The sequence below is a fragment of the Coffea arabica genome, chromosome 1e (genome assembly GCF_036785885.1).
Source record: "Coffea arabica cultivar ET-39 chromosome 1e, Coffea Arabica ET-39 HiFi, whole genome shotgun sequence".
In the NCBI taxonomy this organism is placed as follows: Eukaryota; Viridiplantae; Streptophyta; class Magnoliopsida; order Gentianales; family Rubiaceae; genus Coffea; species Coffea arabica.
This window is the reverse complement of record NC_092311.1, coordinates 7417187-7441283: the sequence shown is the minus strand read 5'-3', so window position 1 is coordinate 7441283 and position 24097 is coordinate 7417187. Positions and strand designations below refer to the sequence as shown.

At 40.8% G+C, this 24097-nt stretch overlaps 1 protein-coding gene, 1 long non-coding RNA gene and 1 other non-coding gene across 3 annotated transcripts; 2 read left to right on the top strand and 1 right to left on the bottom strand.

The window, feature by feature from the left end:
* Positions 1-6409: 6409 nt before the first annotated feature.
* LOC113743966 (small nucleolar RNA R71) lies at positions 6410-6513 on the bottom strand. Its single transcript, XR_003461247.1, has one exon. It is a non-coding gene; the product is annotated as a small nucleolar RNA R71 (small nucleolar RNA).
* A 756-nt stretch (positions 6514-7269) lies between these two features.
* Positions 7270-19182, top strand: LOC113737272 (uncharacterized). The gene is made up of 6 exons (XM_027264527.2): positions 7270-8046; positions 8140-8285; positions 11414-11659; positions 17356-17677; positions 17818-18013; positions 19052-19182. Exons 1-6 carry the CDS (start codon positions 7270-7272, stop codon positions 19180-19182), a joined length of 1818 nt encoding a protein of 605 aa, XP_027120328.2.
* A 564-nt stretch (positions 19183-19746) lies between these two features.
* On the top strand, positions 19747-23920 carry LOC140008488 (uncharacterized). Its single transcript, XR_011815854.1, has 2 exons — positions 19747-20473; positions 23526-23920. It is a non-coding gene; the product is annotated as an uncharacterized lncRNA (long non-coding RNA).
* Positions 23921-24097: the final 177 nt, after the last annotated feature.

Below are 24097 nucleotides of genomic sequence, written 5' to 3'. Positions count from 1 at the left end.
ATATATAATTTTTCATGTACTGCAAAACTCATAAGATATCTAAATGTGATAGCATCCACTACAGGTGAATACGTTTCATCATAATCAAATCCAGACCTTTGTGAAAATCCTTGGGTTACAAGCGTTGCTTTATACCTCATAATTTTATTTTTCTCATTTCTTTTCTCACAAATACCCATTTATATCCTACTGGCTTTACACCTTCAGGTGTTTGGACTATAAGTCCAAAAACTTTTCTTTTAACCAGTTAATCCAATTCAGATTGGGTCGCATCTTTTCATTTTGGCCAATCATTTCTATACCGACATTCATCAATCGATTTAGATTCATAATCCTCATCAACTTTTATAATATCAAGTGCTACATTTTATTTGGCTCCAATTAAATTTTCTATGATTCGTTCTCTTCAGGAGTTGGCTCTCCAGGAGGAATCTCTTCAAGAGATTGAATTTTGTCATGACATTTAATCTCCAGAGATATTTGAAATCAATTTATACCTTATTTAGGTAGGTCGGCCTTAAATTTATTTGTAGCACTTGTGCATGTCCTTCAGGGACATCAATTTTAATCAAGGTATTTCCTGCAGGAATAGTAATGACTCTTCTGGAGTCGATAATATATCTGACAACTAGTTTGCAGTTTTCTGCAAATGAATAATTTCTTGATCTTCCAGTTCACGTTATTTTGTATGAGGATCGAGGAAATCCAATTTTTTTAAATGATTTCCTTTCGGTTGATCTTTTCCTCCCCCTAATTTCAGGAATCGTAGTTCATCAGAATAAATAAATCATTCAATAGATCACCCATCAATATTTTACGATATTTAATCGTAAAAGGTGATTCATACCCAATATAAATTTAAATTTCTTTTAGACCTATATATAATATAAAGGGGATATGTATAAATACTTGTCGACTCTTAAATATTTTCACTTTTGTTAAATCATATATCCATTGGGATCAGTAAACTTTTGGTTTACTGCAAGTGATAGTTATAAATCAAATGAGAATGAAGACAACTATATCGATAACCATTTCTCTCTCGAATGGTTATTATGATATAATTAACCTTTATTTCACTTGATTTCTAAACATTATCTCTATTATTGTCTCATTTAGTGTCTCAATTTGATATCCATTTCAATGGGTATTCAAATTTTTCGAGACATGGTAAAAAGTAGTGTTTTATTTATGATAAACATTTCTCCTACAGGGAGAAATATAGTAGTGGCTCTTCTGGAGCTTTCAATCACTTAAACACTACAACTGATTGTGTTTGTCTCTCTTATTGGAATATAGTGTATATAGTAGCACTTATTAATGAGACATATATTATTGTCACCATAATTCTTATGGGACAAATATCATCACCATAATCCTTTGATCCCAAATATTTAACATCAATTTCTTCTTCAGGAAGAAAAATCAATTACTATCATAAATTAAATCAAGCATCATACACCTTCAGGGTGTTTAAAGAAATTGGTCGTGTGAAGATGCTATTATAATTTTGATTCGTCAAATGTACTTCGGGACATTTATCTTCAGAATTTTTATTTTCTTGTCCTTATCATTATTATTCCACTTTAAGTGGTAACTTTTTCTCTTGTCATGGTAAAATATATATTTACCAAAATCATAGTCATGACAACAATCATAACTAATAAATTGAAATTTAGTCGTATTCACTTCTGGGAATGGACTAGAATTAGCATGCAATAAGTACAAAATACTTCTCAAAATTTCTCTTAATATTGCTACTACAGGAGCATATTCGAGAAATTAATTGTGGAGAATATCATTTTTAATATATCTTATGAGTAAAATTTTCTCGACACAATTTCAACTGAGAAGTAATTCTGAAAATTGCATAATTATGTTCTTGTAGCCATAGGTAAATTTATCATACCAAACTTTTGAAATAATGACCATCTTCTAGTGGTCAAATATTTTCGTTAAAGAATAACCATCTTCAGGTGATCGAATCTTTTTCTTTAAATATAAATGACAAGTAGATCCTCAAATATAATTGATTTTCTATAATAGCATCTCCAAAATTCAATGCATCAGAATATAAGTATTTATAACAAATAATTCTAAAGATAAATAAGTAGAATTAAAAAGAGAAATATTACCTCAAAGATGTCAAACAGTATATATTTGTATTTAATGGTTGCTCAGCAATAGGCACTTGTATTTTTCGATCATTCAAATGTTAGCCATAAGAAATTGAAAGTCAGAGATTTGCCTCAGAAGTTACTTGAAGAAATACGGGCAGAATTTTGGCAAAATCTTGTGTTTCACTTTTGTTCACGGTAGAGGCTCCGTTTTCACCTTTTGCTCAAAAGTAAAAACTCGTGCTGATAACGTGTTGTAAAATTAATAAACTACTATAGTATAAATGGAGATATTAGAGAAAGATATAGAGAAATGGAGAGTGATATTCTTATGATTCCAACTAATACAAAAGGTCATCCCAAAGGGTGTCAATGTACCTCTATATATAGGTATTACAAGATTAAAAGTACATCAATTCTATTAAATACCCACTACTATAAGAATATGAAGAAACCTATGAAACGGTTTCTCCACTACATGAATAGATTTATGGATTGTAACTTCTATACATAATATAGTCATAAATCATGAATTAACCCTCTTGAGAATACAAAGGGACATCCACATTTTAGTTGTTTCATAACAGTTCTGTGAAAATGAACGTTATTGGCCGACAATTAATTGGTACGAGATGAAATGAAAATTTTTTTAGGCAATTAAAGTGATAATTATCCCTCATAAAATACAAAATTACTTTGATAAACCCTTCTCTCCTCCTTCTCTTTAGAAAAAACTCTCTAATTAAAACTCCTTTCAACCCTCTCATGGGAGAGAGATCAGATTTTGCTAATCTTTCCCTATGGGAGAAGTTCTGTCTATAGTTTATCTTTATATTTGTGCAAATAAAAACTCTTCCAAGATTTTCTAGTGAGAGTTTATTCTCTCCGTAGGGTTATCTAGTGAGAGTTTTTTTCTCTTCTAAATTTTTTAATGAGAGTTTTATTCTCTCCTAGGGATTCCTAGTGAGAGTTATCATATCCGAAATTCTCTTGGATATATTCGACAAATCTCATCATAATATCTGGACTTGAAATAGTTAATTGTCAAATCTGACGATTGAAAACATGCATAGATGTCAGTGGAGTTACAATTATTTTATCTCATTTTTTGAATTTGGAGTTTTATAATATAATTTTTATTATTTTTCAGGTATGAAGTATCATTTTTTCAAATCTATTCTTTGATATCTATATATGTTTGATGATGTAATTTCTGTCATTAGTACAGATTTTAATGAAATTATGATATTTTATTAAAAAACATATCTTTTAAAATTGGCCATTTAGTGTTACAATTGTATATGGGATATTTGTATTGTACTCTTTTGTTCCCAGTTCCTAAAAGAATAGCGTCTTACTAATGGATTCTAACTTCTAAGGAGATATATAATCATACGTTTGACAAACGTGACCAATTAATTCAAACTAATTTACTCATTAAGCGGATAAACATGCATGAAAGGTTACTTTTTCACAAGGCAAATTTGAAAGCAACTAAAATCATTTGTTAACTTTGAAAAAAAATGACTCTTATTTATTTTGAAAAAATAAAAAAATAAAAAAAAGACATTTACAATGACACCGGCAAAGTAAATGTACTTAGCACATCTAGGATGACAAGCCTAAAGATTTAGCTCCCTTGAGAAGCTTCATTATTGATAGGGTGCAATTTAATCATTTATTTTATTATGGGTAAAAAACAAAAAATCCCCCTGTGATAAACCTAATACACAGAAAAGTCCTCCATGATTTCAAAATATACAACACGACCCCTCATGCTTTGAACTAAATTGTAAAGGTGACGGAATCCGTTAAAATTAACGGAAATGGACAAAATGACCAAAATACCCTGATATAATTAAGCAAAAGACAGCTCAAAAAAATCATTTGTTTTATTCTCTAAATAGAGAGAATTGAGGGTTAAGGGGTAGAATAGGTATATTTGATAAAAATTAAGTATAAAATTTTTTTTTAGGTTCCAATAAGTCATTTCCGTTAAATTTAACGGATTCCGTCACCTTTACAATATAGTTCAAAGCATGAGGTATCGTGTTGTATATTTTGAAACCATAGGGGGTTTTTCTGTGTATTAGACTTACCACAGGGGGCTTTTTTATTTTTTACCCTTTTATTATTAATTTGCCCTATTATCTGATCTGATGTGGATTAATTATTAATTTCTACTCATTTTTGGTATTTTGCATTTATTTCAGGGAGTAGAACGAAAATATGATAATAAATGCCAATTTGACAAGAAATGAGCCCAAGCAACAGAGATGATCTCGGGGGCATTTTTGGAAAAGGAAAGCTTATGCCCATTTTTGGTAATTGCTGCAAAGGCGAGGACGGCTGAGGTCTTCTATTCTCGCTGGGGAGCCGCCGCACAGGAAGAGGGTAGTAGGACTTAGACAGAAATTAGGGGCAGAGAATGAGCACTATCTTTTGGAGAGCTTTTGCTCTTTGACTTTCCTTTTGTGAGCTTTTGCTTAGCTTTAATTATTGTAGGCCAGAGGCTATGAGAAAAACATTGAATCATTCTCTTTAGTTCCTCTGTTTGACTTTTCGCTAGTGACAATCAGAAACAAATGAACTTTTCATTGTAGCTTACTTTTCCTTCTTCATTCAATCGGATTGAATTGCCGCGAGCGAGCACAATGGTCGCCACTGTTGATTCAATTTCGCGTGGGTTTTTAGCATCCGGGATGAACTAAATCTCCTTTGTCTAGTCAAGGAGCAACGGATGCTTTGATTCGCTTAAAAATTTTGAGATCGATTTAATTTTATCTTTTTCTTTTATTTATTGGTATTCGCATATTCCTTGATTGCAGTACTTATGATTATTTAATTAATTGATTATCTTGGATCCAGATAATTAGTTAACTTGATAATCTATTGTCAATTAGGGTATTAAATCTGTAATTGTTTAATTGCCTTGAATTAGTGACAACTGGCATGATTAGATTTGTGTCAGGGGGATACGTGAGTTAACCTGAAATAATCCTGGTAGTGCGTTATTTGATTAGAATAGAGATCCTCTAATATGTAAGGCAATTGAGAAATTAAATCTTATGGGCGTACCAAGGATTATTTCTCAATTAGAGCAGTGATTAACGGACGTACCTTAATCACCGACACAGTAAGGAGGGGTTGATTGTCATCGCTTGTTTGGCAGTTATAACCTATTTATTAATAAATAATTAGAATTGCTTGTGCATCAATGATCAATTAGGTGAACCATTGCTAAAATTATTTCTTGGCTAGACCTTTAATTATTATTAATCTAATTTCAACGAATTGTCATTTAATTTCTAGTTAGCTATTTATTTTTATTTGAATTCTTTGATTGTCATCATATACACAAAAATACCCCCCGTGTTATTTTGAATTTCGAAAGAGATAGATATTCCTAGTCCCTAAGGATACGACTCTACTTGCCCTGTTTACAAATTAATAATTATTTGCGAAAAGCCATCTCATTCAGGTATATTGGATCAAGCAAACTCTTCGGGAATAGGGTGAATCAAGTAACCTATTGCATACCTAGAGTCCCTGCTCCAGTACTTGGAATCGGGTTGTGGTTACTTTATTTGGCAATTAGGTTTAATTTTATTATTACACAGGTTTCGACAACCTGTCAATTTTTGGCGCCGTTGCCGGGGACTGGCGTTATTATTTGTTTCTTTTTAAGTTCATTTTTGCTCTAATTTTCTGGTATTCTTCTAGTGTATGCCTTGTTCTTCTCGTATAAGTGAATTAATTTTTGACCCTGAGGTAGAGAAGACCGCGCTGAGAACACGAAAAGAGATCATACAGCTCCGAGAGGAGCACTCCAGTGCTGCATCTCAGAGACCCGAGTCAGAAGTTGACCCAACAGATTCGTTTGGTGACACTTCGAGTGACTCTGATCAAGAGGAAGTCGCTATGGCTAATGTACGAACATTAAGAGAGTTGGCTGCTCCCGATTTAACTCAGCAGCCTTTATGCATTACTTTCCCAAATTTAAATTATACCAAGCCATTTGAGTTAAAATTTGGACTAATTCATTTTTTGCCATCTTTTCATGGGTTACCAGGTGAGGAGCCCTATAAATATTTGCAGGAGTTTGATGTCGTATGCAACAGTATGAAACCCCGGGCATTACAGAAGAGCAAATAAAAATGATAGCATTCCCCTTTTCCTTGAAGGACTCTGCAAAGGACTGGCTGTACTACCTACCACCAGGTAGTATCACCACGTGGGATCAACTGAAGAAAAAGTTCTTCGACAAGTATTTTCTCACGTCTCGAGCTGCAAGTCTAAGAAAGAAGATTTATATCAAGCAGCACCCAGGGGAGTTGCTTTATGATTACTGGGAGCGATTCAAGAAGTTATGCATCAAGTGCCCCCAACACCAAATAAGTGAGCAGTTGCTCATACAATATTTTTATGAGGGGCTACTCTTCAGAGACAGGAATATCATTGATGCTGCGAGTGGAGGGACACTGGTGAACAAGACCCCTCGGGCAACGTGGGAGCTAATTGAGGGAATGGCCGAGAATTCACAACAGCTCGGTACGAGGGAGGATATCCCATTACGCAAGGTAAATAAGGTGGATACATCTTCTATCCAGTAGCAGTTCACGGAGTTAACCTCGTTTGTTAGGCAATTGGCTGTAGAAAATGCATCATAGGTCAAGGTGTGTGGGATTTGCACTGATATGGATCATTCTACAGACCTAAGCCCAATGATTCAGGAAGAAAGTGCAGAGCAAGTGAATATAGCTGGTCACGCGCCCGCGCCAAGAGGACCCTATGACATGTACTCGAATATGTATAATCCCGGTTGGAAAGATCACCCAAATTTGAGTTATGAGGGAAATAGGTAGCCCAATTTTGCACCTAATAGACTGTAGGGGCATCACCAGCAGTATCAACCTCGTTCGCCACCACCCTCTTCAAACTCAAGTCCGTCTATAGAGGAGTTGATGAAGCAATTGATTGCTAATCAACAAAAGACGGATTCTGACCTGCAAAACATGAGGAATCAATAGGGGCAGGTGCAAGCCATGCAGACTCAGATGAGTCAAATGGTGATAGCAATTAACCGTCTAGAATCCCAAGTCCAGGCAAATTGCCGTCTCAACCTGAAGTGAACTCGAAGAACGTAAGTGCGATGACTTTGAGGAGCGGGAAGGAAATTCAGGGACCAGAACTCATGATTTCAAAGGACAAGGATGAGGAAAAAATTGAGAATGAGTTGGAGAAGGAGGGCAACAATGGCACAATTCCAAAGGTACTCCCAGATCCAGTCATTACAGTTGAAACTAATCCGCTTCCCTTTTCTAGCAGGTTAGAAAAACCAAGAAAACAAGATAAGGAAAAGGAGATCTTAAAGGTGTTCCGCAAGGTAGAGATTAATATCCCCCTCTTAGACGCAATCAAACAAGTGCTGAAGTATGCCAAGTTTCTAAGGGACTTGTGTGTCAACCGAAGGCGGTTGAGGGGAGATGAAAAGGTCATTGTGGGAGAGAACGTGTCCGCGGTCCTGCAAAAGAAGCTCTCACCGAAGTATAGGGACCCAGGTATATTTACTATCCCCTGTAGAATAGGAAATATTTTGATTAGAAAGGCCATGTTGGACTTAGAGGCGTCAATTAATGTGACGCCAAAATCTATTTATGCTTCTCTGAACTTAGGTCCATTAAAAGAAACTAAGGTAATTATTCAATTAGTAGACCGAATTAATGCATATTCTGATGGGTTGGTTGAAGATGTGTTGGTCAAAATTAATGATTTGTTATTCCCAACTGACTTTTATGTACTTGACATGGATGATGATCATTCCTCTAACCCCTCACTTCTGCTATTAGGTAGACCCTTCTTGAGAACAGCACAGACCAAAATTGATGTTAATAAGGGTACCTTGTCCATGGAGTTTGATGGGGAGATTGTTCATTTCAATATTTTTGACACTATGAAATATCCCTCAAACTCTAATTTTAGCTCTATTTTCTCTGTGAGTGCTAATGACCCTATGGTGTAGGAAGTATTTGAAACTGTTGGCAGGGATGAGTTGGAGGTTGCTCTGACCAAGCACTTCGAGTTGGAGACAACGCCTGAGGTGGAATGGAGTGAGGATCTAAAATGTACAGTAGGCGAGTTACACTCGCTGCCTACCACCACGAAAATGTATGAAATTTCACCCATTTTCATCCTCGAACCTCACCAGAGGGTACTACCATCTGTGGTACAGGCACCTGTGTTAGAGTTGGAGCCCTTGCTGAAGCACTTGAAATATGCGTATTTGGCCGACAACAAAACACTCCCGGTGATTATCTCAGCTGCACTATCAGATACCTAGGAGGAGAAGTTAATCCGGGTTTTGAGAGAACATAAAGAGTCGATAGGGTGGACCATCGCCAACATTAAGGGAATCAGTCCCTTTATCTGTATGCACCAGATTAAGTTGGAAGAGAATGCCAAACCCGTACGGCAAGTTCAAAGGAGGCTCAACCCCCTCATAATGGAAGTGGTGAAGAAAGAAATATTGAAATTACTGGATGTGGGGATCATATTTAGGATATCGGATAGCCCTTGTGATGTGTGCACGAGTCTCGGCCCACGCAATGACCCCGTCCGAGTTCCATTGGGCCCAGTCACACGTGCACGGGCCAAGCTCTTCAAAGAATCACTCCAAGCCCTGGTTCGAGTCGTCCAAGACCAACATGGAGTTCACAAAGATATTGAGGGCTTAGAGAGAGACAATCAAGCCATTTGCACCATGATCCAAGCCCACGAAGACTCAAGTGGGCCTTCAAGAGGACCGGCCCTATAGGGCCTTAGCCTTAGTATTTGATAGATTGAATTAATTTGTCTTCATAGCTCATCGGGCCGGCCCATCTTGGACACCAAGATGGCCGAACTCTTTGCCATTGTTTCCTTAGGTTTTCTTAGTCATTTTAGCCTATAAATAGGCTTGCTTTGTAAGGTTTTAGGGTAGTCGTTTTATCAATAAATTAGTTTAATTCGTTCCTTCTTCTAAGAAGAGAGTTCGAGCACTTTACTTGCTTTGGCAAGGGTTTTTGAGCAATCTTGTATCTTGTCCTAAATCGTTCTACCGACCTATCCCATGGAGTAATCACCTTCATTGGAGTCGTCGTCCTACCGTCTTGAATCAAGTCGTGTTGTCCATTTGGTTCTAGATCCCGCAATTCCAAGCGTTGGACATTCTCGCTAGATTCTTGGGCAAACGTGCTACGTGTCTCGAAACAGGAACGTATCAGTTGGTTTCAGAGCTTTGGTGGAGGTATCTTCCGTTATATCCGTAGTTTTGTCTTAGTTTTCCTTATTTCCGCTGCACTTGTCTCAAAAAAAAATTTTCTAGTCATTGTTTGTTGTTGAAGTCGAGTCCAAATCTGTCCGTTTGTGCCGTATTAACAAAAAAAAAAAAAATTCTGTTCGTTAGCTTTGTTGCTGTGTTGTGCCGTTTTCTTTCTTTTGTTGTCAAAAATTCTGGTCGTGTAGTTGCGTTTGGTTGCATCAATTCTGGTCGGTATTGTGTTCACCAAATCTGTTCGACACTTGTTGTTTGAGTCGTTTGTTCCTTCAATTCTGCCGCGGTTGTGTTGTCATGATTTGATGTCCAATTCTATCCAAAGTGGTCGTTATTGTTGCTAGCCTAATTTGACTAGGTTTTGTGCTTTTAATTGCATTAATTCTGCCAGCCTTGGGTCATAGCCGAATCTGCCAAAAAAAAAAAACGGCTAGGGTTTCCTCAATTTCGCGGCTAGGGTTTTTCTTTGTTGTCAAATCTGTCCAAGTAGTTATTGTTATCCAAGTTGTATGCTTAGCTGGCCTAAACTGATTTGGGATACAAAAACTTGTTGGGTTGGCGAATCTTGAAGAAAATCTACAAGGTTTCTAAGGTTCTTAAAGTTCTTGACCGCTATCTTGAAATTCTTGAAAGTCTTGGAGAAACCTTTTTAGTTTGAGGAAGTTGGGTGGTGCGTTCTTGCGTGTTGAGGGCTGACCTTATTTCTGGGATTTTTACTCATTCGGACAAGAACTTGTGTTGTCTTTAAGTAAAAAAAAAAAAAAAAAAAAAAACAGAAACGCAAGAGAAAAGCGAAAAAAAAATAATTCGGACAACAAGAAACAAAGAAGGAAGCCGTATCATTATTGTCAAACCTGTCTTGTTACTTCTTGTTCCAACCCAAACCAGAAAATTACAGCAAGAGAAAAGAAAAGAATTCAAAAGTTTTGACCAACCTCTTCTTGGAAATCTTGATCACCTTGGATCTTGATCACTTGTGTCACCTTTTGGGTTTCTTGAGGGTCTTGATTATCTTGGGGTTTGAAGACTTGCACTTCCCTTCGTATAAAGAGTTTTTTGTAAGATCTTGCATCCATACGAGGTTTCCTTGGTTTAGGAGTGAATTTCTTGGGAGATTCTTGAGTAACAATACTTGCTTTACCTTGGGAGTCCATTGGAGCCGAATTGCTTGAGCAACAAGAACCAAACCTGTCTTGTAGGAAAGAGGGCCGAATTGCTTGGGCCAGTTGTGGCTGTGAGAGAGGGAGTTTTATAGGAAGGTTAGCCAACTTAGGGAAGGATTTGAGAAGGCAGAAATCTGGAAATTTTTGAAGGCCAATTCGGTTGAAACCCGAGCTACCAAATCCGGCTTGTGTAGTTGTGAAGTGTGCGGCTGTGAGAGGGGGATTTTAGGGCAAGACTAACCGACCTTGGGTTGGGTTTAAGAGGTGAATTTCTGGAAGTTTGCAGGTAAGAGAGAGGAGGAACCGAATCTGTTGTGGAGAAGGATTAGGAAGTTGCTTAAGAAAGATCTTCAGGGGAGTTTCCAACTCTAACTTGTTTTCCATTTTGGTTTAGGAGACTAAGCAAACAAACTTGGATAACTCTTGGACACTTCTCTATATTTTCTCCTCCATTTTAGGATATTCTCTTATATTCTCTCATCCACTTTAGGAAACCACTCCTGCATCTTAGGATTCTTGGAGTTTCCTTTCTTGACATTAATTCCAAATCTGTCCACCGTCCCCAAGCCTTCCAAAACCGTCATTTCCTTCACAAAATTTCATCCACTTGCATCCTTCACTCTTGTTTACTCTTGTGGGAAAAAGTTGGTGACAAATTGTTGGACTCGAGCAACATTTCTCAACTACCTAAACCAACAGGTAAGGTACTTGGCAAGTTTTATAGAGCGACTTGAGCACTATACACGAGAGAGAAAGATACACTCAGGGAGTAAAGTGAGGATTATATTTGCACTTTCTTTGCTTGTTACTAACCTTTGCAGGGGCATCAAGCGAGACATGGAGCAACAAGCAACCACCGATCACTCTTTGTTGTTTGCCGCAATGAAGAATGAGCTAAGGCGAATCAGTGAACAACAAATGGAGACGTTACACACTCGTTTTGACGAGTTGTCCAGGAGTCTTACACGAGGCTCTCGTTCTAGATCCCACTATCGGAGTAACCACAGCACCAAAGAGGCAAATGGCGAAGACTACTCCGCTAGTGAGGATGAGGGGCGACCCGAGAGGTCTATAAGGGACACGCCCAAGAACGAACTCAAGGGGCTTAAGATTCAAGTCCCCGCATTCAAAGGCAAAAGTGACCCTGAAGCTTACTTGGAGTGGGAAGGCCGTATCGAGATGGTCTTCGACTGCTACGACTACAGTGAGGAACAAAAGGTTAATGTTGCCACCGTGGAGTTTACCGACTACGCACTAGTCTGGTGGGACCAAGTAAGGACCAATAGGAGGAAGATGGGAGAGCCACGTGTCCGGACTTGGCGCGAACTCAAGGTACTGCTGCGCAAGCGATTTGTTCCTAACTATTACAATCGCGATCTCCACTCTAAGCTTCAAACTCTCACGCAAGGCAACATGAGTGTGGAGGACTACTACAAAGAAATTGAGATGGCCATGATGAGGGCCAACATTCAAGAAGACAAGGAGGCCACGATGGCTCGGTTTCTTAGAGGTCTCAATCCTGACCTTCAAGAAGCCTTGGAGCTCCAACATTACTTGGACAAGCACGACCTTCTAGAACTCGCTATTAAGGCCGAGCGGGGGAAGAAACTAAGATGCGGAGTACGTACGTTCCAAACTTCTAACACCACTTCATGGAGGGGCAACCAACCACGAAGGGCGACCCACGAAGTTGGAAATGCGGCAGCACCAACCTCTTCTAACCGAATCCAAGGTAACACCTCTAACCGCCATTCCTATTCTACCCCTAACAAGATTTCCGATGCATCCAGGTCCATTTCAAAGGCAGCGCATGAGACTCCTAAGACTAGGAGTAGGGACATCAAGTGCTTCAAGTGCCAAGGGTTTGGACATATTCAATCTCAGTGCCCAAACCAACGGGTCATGCTCATCACTCACAATGGCGAAATCGTGTCTGATGATGACGAATGTGAGGAGATGCCCGAACTGGTCGAAGACGACTGCCTGGAAGAAGAGTCAGCTAGGGAGGCTTGCTCGCCTACACGAGGAGAAGTAGGTTTCTTGGTGGCACGGCGAGTGCTAACCGCCCGCGTTAAGGAGGACGAACAGCTACAACGCGAAAACCTTTTCTACACCCGCTGTAAGATAGGCGACAAGGTGTGTAGTCTCATCATCGACGGTGGGAGTTGCACGAACGTGGCCAGTTTGCTCATGGTTGAGAGTCTAGGACTCCCCACTACCAGGCATCCAAATCCTTACCGTCTCCAATGGCTAAGTGAGGATGGTGAGGTACGAGTCTTCAAACAGGTACGCATTCCCTTTTCAATTGGTACTTACACTGATGAAATCGTGTGCGACGTAGTACCAATGCATGCTACGCATATCATTTTGGGAAGGCCCTGGCAATTTGACAAACACGTCACATTCGATGGAAGAGCAAATAAGTACACACTTTTGCATGATGGCAAACGTAAGGTCCTTACACCTCTCACACCTGCACAAGTTTATGAGGACCAACTACTATTGCAAAGGGAGTGTGAACAAGACCGTCAAAGGAGGAAACTAAAGGCGGTCGACCCTGGTAAAGGCTCCACGTCTACGAGTGAGCCATCAACCAAGGGTCAAGGGAGCACACCTAGGGGTATACATGACAAATCACCTACCGCACCTACCACTAGGAAGCACAACATGATTATTAAGGCTAAAGATGTTAGAAAAGTGGTGAACTCTAATCAGCCTATACTTCTCATGATTTGCAAGCATGTGCTCTTGGATGTTGCTGAGCTCGACAAGGCGTTGCCTGCGAGCATAGTTGCTCTTTTGCAAGAATTTGAGGATGTTTTCCCTGACGAGGTCCCTAATGGCTTACCACCCATTCGGGGAATTGAACACCAAATCGACCTCATTCCTGGAGCACCATTGCCCAACAAACCTGCTTACCGCATGGGCCCTGAGGAGACCAAGGAGCTTCAAAGGCAAGTTGATGGCCTCTTAGGTAAGGGTTGGGTAAAGGAAAGTCTAAGTCCTTGCGCTGTGCCTGTGATACTTGTTCCCAAAAAGGACGGTACTTGGCGCATGTGCACTGACTGTGGGGTTGTGAATGCTATCACTGTCAAATATCGTCATCCCATTCCTAGACTTGATGATATGCTGGATGAACTCGATGGTGCCATTATTTTCACCAAAATTGACTTAAGGAGTAGCTATCATCAAATTAGGATGAAAGAAGGTGATGAGTGAAAAACAGCCTTCAAAACCAAACATGGTCTCTATGAGTTGCTAGTCATGCCTTTTGGCTTGACTAATGCTCCTAGCACCTTCATGCGACTAATGAACCATGTGTTGAGACACTTTATTGGCAAGTTTGTCATTGTTTACTTTGATGACATCCTGATCTATAGTCGTAGTGAGCATGAGTACCTAGAGCGTGTGAGATTAGTTCTTGAGACACTTCGACAGGCGCGTCTTTACGCCAACCTCAAGAAGTGCACCTTTTGTACTAACGAGCTTGTGTTTTTAACTTATGTGGTAAGTTCGCAGGGCATCAAGGTGGACAAATCCAAGATTGAGGCCATCGAGCAATGGCCAACTCCCACATCCGTCCCTGACGTGCGCAGCTTTCTTGGATTGGCTGGCTTTTACCGGCGCTTTGTCAAAGATTTTAGCACCATTGCCGCCCCGTTGACCGCCGTGACAAAGAAGAATGACAAGTTCCACTGGGGAGAACCACAAGAACAAGCATTTCTCGCCCTCAAGAACACACTCACACGTACACCTGTGTTAGCATTACCAAATTTTCACAAGACTTTTGAAATTGAATGCGATGCTTCTGGTGTAGGTATTGGAGCAGTCCTCATGCAAGACACGAGGCTTTGTGCCTTTTTTAGTGAGAAACTGGGAGGAGCTGCATTAAACTACCCCACGTACGACAAGGAGTTGTACGCATTAGTGAGGGCCTTGGAGACTTGGCAACACTATCTTCGCCCTCGGGAGTTCGTGATACATACTGATCACGAGTCATTGAAGTACCTCAAGGGACAACCCAAGTTAAGCAAGCGACATGCCAAATGGGTAAGCTTCATTGACACCTTTTCGTATGTCATTAAGTATAAGACTGGCAAAACGAATGTAGTGGCTGATGCATTATCACGTAGACATTCGTTGCTTGCCCTCCTGGATGCCAAGTTACTAGGGTTCGAAATGGTTAAGGAACTGTACACAAATGATCATGACTTTGGTGATATCTATGTTGCTTGTGTTAAGAAGCCGCATGGAAAATACTTCTTGCATGATGGATTTCTATTCCATGTAGATAAACTGTGTGTACCTAATTCGTCCATTCATGATCTTTTGATTCGAGAGGCACATAGTGGTGGTCTCATGGGCCACTTTGGCATCACCAAGACTCTGGCCATGTTGCAAGAGCACTTTTACTGGCCTCATATGCGTAGAGATGTTGAACGCATGGTTGGTAGATGCGCTACTTGTCACAAGGCAAAGTCTAAGACAAGTCCATATGGCTTGTATACCCCATTACCTATCCCTCACCATCCTTGGGTTGATTTGTCTATGGACTTTGTATTAGGATTGCCTAGATCAACAAGGGGTAATGACTCCATCTTTGTTGTGGTTGATAGATTCTCTAAGATGGCTCATTTTATTCCTTGCCACAAAACTGACGATGCCTGTTCTTCAAAGAAATTGTCCCTCTGCATGGCCTGCCTAAAACTATTGTCAGTGATAGAGATGTGAAATTCTTGAGTTACTTTTGGAAGACTTTGTGGTCCAAACTGGGCACTAGGTTATTATTCTCCACCACTAGTCATCCACAAAGCGATGGACAAACTGGAGTTGTCAATCGCACACTTGACACTCTACTTCGGGTCTTGATTAAAAAGAATCTTAAGACTTGGGAAGAGTGCCTCCCTCATGTTGAATTCGCCTACAATCGAACTGTGCATAGTGCCACACAATACTCCCCCTTTGAGATTGTTTATGGCTTCAACCCCGTAACCCCCCTTGATTTGGTGCCTTTACCTTCCTCTGAGCACACAAGCTTAGATGGAAAAAAGAAAGCTGATTCTGTGCGCAGGTTACATGAGGCCGTGCGAGCAAACATTGAGAAGCGTACGCAGCAATACATCTAGCAAGCCAACAAGCACCGTCGCAAGATGATTTTTGAGCCTGGAGATTGGGTTTGGCTACACTTGAGGAAAGAGCGATTTCCCAAGCAACGCCAAATCAAATTGTCCCCAAGAGGTGACGGACCATTTCGGGTACTCCAAAGAGTCAATGACAACGCATACAAGTTGGAGCTACTTGGGGAGTACAATGTTAGTGCGACCTTCAACGTCGCGGACCTAAACCCATTTCTTGATGAGGAGGATCCAGATTTGAGGGCAAATCCTTCTCAAGAGGAGGGGACTGATGTGTGCACGAGTCTCGGCCCATGCAATGACCCCGTCCGAGTTCCATTGGGCCCAGTCACACGTGCACGGGCCAAGCTCTTCAAAGAATCACTCCAAGCCCTGGTTCGAGTCGTCCAAGACCAACATGGAGTTCACAAAGATATTGAGAGTTTAGAGAGAGACAATCAAGCCATTTGCACCATGATCCAAGCCCACGAAGACTCAAGTGGGCCTTCAAGAGGACCGGCCCTATAGGGCCTTAGCCTTAGTATTTGATAGATTGGATTAATTTGTCTTCATAGCTCATCGGGCCGGCCCATCTTGGACACCAAGATGGCCGAACTCTTTGCCATTGTTTCCTTAGGTTTTTTTAGTCACTTTAGCCTATAAATAGGCTTGCTTTGTAAGGTTTTAGGGTAGTCGTTTTATCAATAAATTAGTTTAATTCGTCCCTTCTTCTAAGAAGAGAGTTCGAGCACTTTACTTGCTTTGGCAAGGGTTTTTGAGCAATCTTGTGTCTTGTCCTAGATCGTTCTACCGACCTATCCCGTGGAGTAATCACCTTCATTGGAGTCGTCGTCCTACCGTCTTGAATCAAGTCGTGTCGTCCGTTTGGTTCTAGATCCCGCAATTCCAAGCGTTGGACATCCTCGCTAGATTCTTGGGCAAACGTGCTACGTGTCTCGAAAAGTGTTGATCGAGGAACGTATCACCTTGGGTGAGCCCAATCCAGGTAGTCCCAAAAAAGGCGGGAGTGATGGTAGAGGCCAATCAAACGGGTGAGGTCGTGCCAGTGCGCAAACCCACCAGATGGAGGCAGTGTATTGACTACCATAGGCTGAACGCCGTCACAAAAAAGGACCATTTTTCTCTTCCTTTTATTGACCAAATGGTTGAACGTCTAGGTTGTAGGGCTTACTATTATTTTTTAGATGGATTTTTAGGGTACTTTCAGATAGCAATTGCACCAGAGGATCAAGAGAAGATGACCTTCACGTGCCCGTTTTGGACCTTTGTTTACAGACGGATGCCTTTCGAGTTGTGCAATGCACCTACAACGTTCCAAAGATGTATGATAAGCATTTTTTCTGAATATGTTGAGAAAATCATTGAGTTTTTATGGACGATTTCAGTGTATACAGTAATAGTTTCGATACCTGTCTAGATAACTTGAAACTGATTCTGTTGAAGTGTATAGAGACTAATCTTATGCTTAATTGAAAAAAAATGCCATTTTATGGTTGAACATGGGATAGTCTTAGGTCATGTTGTGTATTCTAAAGGTATTGAAGTTGACAAGATGAAAATAGATATTATATCTGCTTTACCTTACCCCGTGAGTGTGCGGGAAGTGCGCTTTTTTCTTGGACATGCAGGATTTTACTGAAGGTTCATCAAGGACTTTTCGAAAATTGGAGGCCCGTTGTTCCAACTCTTACAAAAGATGTGACTTTCGAGTTCGATAAGAAGTGTGAGAGAGTTTTTGACATGTTAAAGAAGCTGTTAATCTCACCCCCGATCATCCAACCCCCTGACTGGAATTTGCTATTTGAGATCATGTGCGATACCAGTGACCATGCTGTAGGGGTTGTATTGGAGCAAAGAGTGGGAAAGGCAGTTCATGTCATCTACTATGTATCCCGAGTCTTGAACGGAGCTCAATTAAACTACTTTACTACTGAGAAGGAGCTTTTTGCTGTTATTTTTGCTTTAAAAAATTTAGGTCATATTTGTTAGGTGCTAAACTAATTGTATTTTCTGATCATGCAGCATTAAGGCACCTAATGACCAAGAAAGATGCAAAATCGAGACTCATCGGGTGGATATTGCTCCTATAGGAATTTAACCTGGAGATAAGGGATAAAAGAGACTCAGAGAATCTAGTATCCGACCATTTGAGTCACATACCAGTTGGAGAGGAGAACGAACCATTAAAGGATGCATTCCCTGAAGAGCATTTATTTTCTCTAAATTCTCAATTGCCTTGGTATGCTGATGTAGTTAACTACTTGGTAACTGGTAATTTTCCTGCAGGTTGGCCAAAATCGAAGAGGGACAAATTGAAGAGCGATGCCAAGTATTTCACCTGGAATGACCCGTACTTGTGGAAGAGATGTGCTGACCAAGTGATGAGACGATGTGTAAGTGAAACTGAATTTTTCAGTCAATTTTGAGTTTTTGTCATACTTTTGCCTGTGGAGATCGTTTTGGACCCAAGAGAACTGCTCATAAGGTATTAAAAAGTGGATTTTATTGCCTTTCTTTGTTTAAAGATGCGTATGTGTTTTGTAAGTCTTGTGATTGTTGTCAAAGGGTAGGTAATATAACCCGTAGAGATCATACGCCCCAAGTCCCGTTGATTTTTGTCGAAATTTTTGATGTGTGGGGTATAGATTTTATGGGGCCTTTTCCTACTTCATCGAAAGTGGTTGCAGATTTTATCAGGTCTAATATTTTTTGTGCGTTTTGGGATGCCAAGGGCTATTGTTAGTGACAGGGGGATGTATTTCTGCAACAAAACCATAGCCGCGTTGTGTCGCAAGTACGATGTACTCCACAGGGTCTCAACGTCGTACCACTCTCAGACCAATGGTCAAGCGGAGGTATCGAATCAAAAAATTAAGTCTATTTTGGAGAAAATGGTGTAACCCGATAGGAAGGACTGGAGTCAAAGGTTGGAAGATGCGTTTTGGGCCTATCGAACGGCGTACAAGACCCCTATAGGGATGTCACCGTACAGATTGGTATTTGGGAAGTCATGTCACCTTCCAATGGAGTTCGAGCACAAGGCTTTTTGGGTGATCAAACAGTGTAACATGAACCTCGAAGAGGCCAGTGCCCAACGGAAATTGGATTTGCAAGAATTGGAGGAGATTCGGAACGAAAGCTATGAGAATGCACTAATTTACGAGAGAAGCCGGGCATTTCATGATTAACAAATTTCTAGAAAAACCTTTGAAGTTGGTCAGAAGGTCCTCCTGTACCAATTCGGGCTTAAACTCTTCCCAAGTAAGCTACGTTCCCGTTGGATTGGACCTTTTATTGTTACTGACGTCTTTCCCTATGGTGCAGTTGAAATTCAGAGTGCTAAAACAGACAATAAGTTCGTGGTGAATGGACATCATCTCAAACATTATTACGAAGGTTTTCCAAGCGAAGAAGTGGAGACGATAAGTCTAGATGCACCGCCGTGTCCCAATTAATGGCACCTTGCTATGTCCAGCCAAAAGATATTAAAGAGAGGCGCTCATTGGGAGGCAACCCAATTTCTTTTAATTGTTTGTTTGGTTTTGTGTGATAGTTTAAATATATTTTCCTTCAGTTTGATTGATTTCAGGTTTCAATTTTCGTTTTTGGTGATTCATAGGTGTCTTTCTAATATGACGCGCCCGTGTCAAGTTATATGGAGAGTTCACGGTCAGAAAGGTTGTTGCCTTTATGACGCGCCCGCGTCATATCGTATGGAGAGCTCCTCATTCCGTGCCTTCGTCACGTGCGCACGTCACGTTTGCGGGAAAGGTAAGTATTCAAAAAACTCAAGAACGGTTATTGATTTTCTGTTAATCTCTAATTTTGAATTTTGGAAATAAAATTTGCAAAAAAAAAAATTTAAAAATAAAATAAAATAAAAATTAATTTAAAATTTTTTTTAAATTTTTTATTCACCGTAGCTTAGATTTCCAAGGTACAAATTTTTATTTAATAAATAAAAAACCCAAACACACAAAAAATTTGAAAAAACAAACTATTTTTTTTTTCTCTTTTTTTTTTCTTTCTTTCCTTCTCTTTCTTTCTTTTCTCTCTTTTCCTCGCTTTCTTCTTTCTTTCTTTTCCCCTATTCTCCTCTGTGTCACCCGAAGACCTCACAACGCCGCTATCTCCCTCCATCTCCGAAAGTTTCCACTCCAGCCAGCGTGCCGCTAGCTTGCCCGCACCAGCATAGCCGCACGCCAGAGCTCCGATCTGCGGGCGCCACCTCTTCTCCCTCCTTGCGCCTCCACACGCCGCATCTCGCGCCCAAGCAGAGGACTGCCGCCGTCCCTCTCGGCCACAAAGCCACAAGCCGCAGGCCACCAGCTCTCTCACCATCGCAGTCTCTGTACCGGTCTCTCTCTGCTCGACCCACTCGGCGCGTCACCCATCTCCTCTGCCGTCAGCGCCGCGCCTCTCTCACCAGCTCTCGCGACTGCCACGGCCGAGCGACCAACGCCGCCAACCCCCTCCGTTCCCCAACCTCATCGCACGCCACCAAGAGCCCTCTCAGCTCCCCATCTCACCGCGCGACTAAGCCCACCATCGTCCGACCCTTCAAGCGACGCCGACGCTAGCCACTGATTTGCGCTCGCGTGCCACCACTTCGCTGTGCGTCGCTCGCTCCTACTCCACCTTTGACCACCGCTGTCTTCATTGACACCACCGCAACCCCTCATGCGACTCCGGCCTAACTGACACCCGCTACTGTCCCATTTCGTTTGGCTACCCTCTACAGTGGAGGTATTTGGAAGTTGTCCCTCAATTTCTTAATATTGATTGGTGCTGCCTAGATTGCTCAATAGTTGGTGTTGTTGACTATTAGAGGTTATTTCCTCAATTGTGTGATTTCCTCCAGTGGTACTGGTTGGAGTATTTTCACTTAAATTTGATGCTTCTTTTGGGTTGGTTGAAATTGTGCGATTAACTGTCCAATTGGGACTATCTGTTGGGATTCTGGTTGAACCTTGTTTGTTTTTTATTGTTAAATTTGGGAGCTGTTGTTGCCTGTTGACTTAGGAACCCTGTGCCGCTTGATTTACTTTGTGAGGTTTGTCATATTTAATTGCATTGTTGGGGACATTCTAGCTGACGACTTAAATTGCTGATTCGGAGGGACATTGTATGTGATTTTGGTCTAATCCATTGTGCAAGTCGTCGCCCCGTTTTCGGACTTCTTTGTTTCTTGTGTTGGTTATTGACCCCAGTGGACTGGGGGCGCTTGCTGGAATTCTTCTATTGGCTATTGATTGGGTTGCTACTTGGAGACTGTTGCTTTGCTTTTGCTGAGTTTCTTTTGCTAATTGCATTTACTGAGACTATTGTTGGCGCTTCTATCTCTGGTTGATTGAGTTGACAGTTAGGAGCTATGGTGCGACCCAAATCCTCTTCTAGGTCTAGAACCTCTTAGTCTCAGCTACCACCCCAACCCTCCATTCCAGTCAATACCCTTATCAACCAACCTTCCGTTTCCGGTGTCCGAACCCGGTTAGGCAGGGGTAGGGGTGCCCACGTGGCCTGTGAGCGGCGCTATGCTAAAGCCTGTGAGCGGCGTATCATTCCGTTCAAGTGCTCGGACGAGTTGACTATGGCTTTTTTTGGGTATCCAGGAGGAGGTTGAGCGCATGTACACCGCCATTGGATGGCGCCCCTATCTCGCTGTTTTCCAACCCGCCTTTGTTGAGTTGACTAGGGAGTTTTATTCCATCTTTGAGTTTGAATTACCTACGAGGTATACTGTTGAGACTCCCAATGTCATTCGTTTCCGTCTCATGGGTAAGGAATTCAATTTCTCTATTACCCAGTTTAATTTGGCATTCGGTTTTATCACTCGGGAGTATGCGGTGACTAGGGAATATGCCGAGAGTGCCTGTGATTATGTAGAGCCATTTCTTTCCCCCTACCATGATGTGTGGTGGGACATATTCGTCGACAGGCAGCGGTATGACCCGTCTAGATCTAGGAGCTCTTTTCTCGAGGACCCGAGTGTTCGGTATGTTCAACGACTCTTAGCATACAGTTACTCGGGTAGAAAGGATAGCTCCAGTATAATCTCTCGACCGAAGCTCTTCTTTCTCTGGTGCATGAAAACCGGTTTCAAAGTCAATTTGGGGTGTTGGTTGACTGCACAGTTCAAGACCGTTTTGGCAAAGAAGAACATACCCCTGATCCTCGAGTCCTACATCACCCGCCTGGCAGTCCAGCTAGGAGTTCTCATTCTACAGGATCACGACCTTCATTTGGCCTGCGACATGGAATTTGTGAATGTTGAACGCTTAGAGAGGATGGGAGTTCTGGAGCATGTCAATGGTGCCTACCGATTTACTCCCTCGGGACCGCCCAGCGCCTCACCTCACTCTTCTTTTACCAATTCGGCCCCTGCTGGCGATGATGCAGGCTCGTCTACCTCCGCTCTGCCCCCACCACCCCCAGGAGCTGCTGAATGGAATCAACTTCGGATTCAAGTTCAGAATCTGGAGGCTCGAATGATCAATATTGATCACAACGTGCATTACATGGCACAGAATTTAGCAGCATTCATGCAGCATGCGGGTCATACATCGCAATTTGGGTATCGCCCACCACTTTGACCCTACTTCAGGGAAGTTTTGTTACCCTCTCTCATACTTTTGATGTTTATTTGCTATATTGAGGGTAATGTACCGTTTAGGTGTGGGGGGGTTTAGTTGGGGTGCCAATTTTTCTAATTTTTAGTTTTTAGTCGTTTTTCCTTTATTTTTAGTTTGTTATTTGTTTTTTTTCATTCAGCCATTTTCTTTCTTTGTAGTTATGAGCTCTCATGTGAATGTCAAAGTTTGATGTTGGATTGTTGACTCTAAATCTACTCTTGCCGAGTTTTAATAATAAAAGTGTATCGAGTTAATGCGGTTGAGTTCAAAATGTCTCTTTGGTGAATATCGATGACTGCTTGACTCTCTTGATTTCTTTGTTAACTTTTCTAGGTAAAGGGAATGACTGTTGGCATTTTCATGTGAATTGGTCCAATATTGGCTCTAATTCTTCATGTTTGGCAATAATGAGGCTAGCTGCTCCTATTTTTATTTTTAGCAGTGTTATTTTGCGTTATTGTTCCATGTGGCTATAAATAAGAGTTGATTGTACTCCGCTAGTTGTTACTACTGAGTAACCGGGGATCTTCACCAAAAGTATCGATTCTCGCATCAAAAAGTAGTAATTTCTATGAGTATGTAGTCGTATAGCGATAGGAACTGAGTAATAGGCTCCTTCATCTGAAAATGTTAGAATTCGCATCAAAAGGCTCCAATGGTTAGAGACTAAGTTTTTTGTGCTATCTAAAAAAAAAGAAAAAAAATATAGAAAACGTGGAAAAAAAAAGTGTAGGTTGTGTTAGTATGTGATAAAAGTCAGTTTGCCAATTTATGGATTTAATGTGGAGATTTTGGTTAATATTTGGACCATTTGCTGATAAATGTTGTGCTCCATTCCTTTTTCTTAAATTAGTTAAGTTGGAATTGAATGAGTTTGTGGTTTAGAAGCTAACCGGAGTGATGTTTCTCGAATTTTGATCACTGATACTTGATATATGGGTTTCTCTTGGTATCTTGGCAATATGGTAGATAGAGCAACTGCCATTGTCAAATATTGTTGTTTGTTTACTGTTCTTATATTTGGGGACAAGCATAGTTTAGGTGTGGGGGGAATTGATAGGATGCAATTTAATCATTTATTTTATTATTAATTTTCCTTATTACCTGATTTGCTGTGGATTAATTATTAAATTCTACTCACTTTTAATATTTTGCATTTATTTCAGGGAGTAGAACGAAAATATGATAACAAGTGCCAATTTGACAAGAAAGAAGCCCAAGCAACAGAGATTATCCCAGGGGACATTTTTGGAAAAGGAAAGCTTATGCCCATTTTTGGTAATTGCTGTAAAGGCGAGGACGGCTGAGGTCTTCTATTCTCGCTGGGGAGCCACCGCACAGGAAGAGGGTAGTAGGACTTAGACAGAAATTAGGGGCAGAGAATGAGCACTATCTTTTGGAGAGCTTTTGCTCTTTGACTTTCCTTTTGTGAGCTTTTGCTTAGCTTTAATTATTGTAGGCCAGAGGCTATGAGAAGAACATTGAATCATTCTCTTTAGCTCCTCTGTTTGACTTTTCACTGGTGACAATCAGAAACAAATGAACTTTTCATTGTAGCTTACTTTTCCTTCTTCATTCAATCGGATTGAATTGCCGCGAGCGAGCACAATGGTCGCCACTATTGATTCAATTTCGCGTGGGTTTTTAGCATCCGGGATGAACTAAATCTCCTTTGTCTAGTCAAGGAGCAACGGATGCTTTGGTTCGCCTAAAAATTGTGAGATCGATTTAATTTTAT

Coding starts and splice junctions, on each gene's coding strand:
- LOC113737272 (XM_027264527.2), top strand. CDS start 7,270: ATGACTTTGAGGAGCGGGAAGGAAATTCAGGGACCAGAACTCATGATT. Junction 8,286..11,413: donor CTGCCTACCACCACGAAAAT/GTATGAAATTTC, acceptor TAACCTTTGCAG/GGGCATCAAGCGAGACATGG. Junction 18,014..19,051: donor AACTGGTAATTTTCCTGCAG/GTTGGCCAAAAT, acceptor CCTATGGTGCAG/TTGAAATTCAGAGTGCTAAA.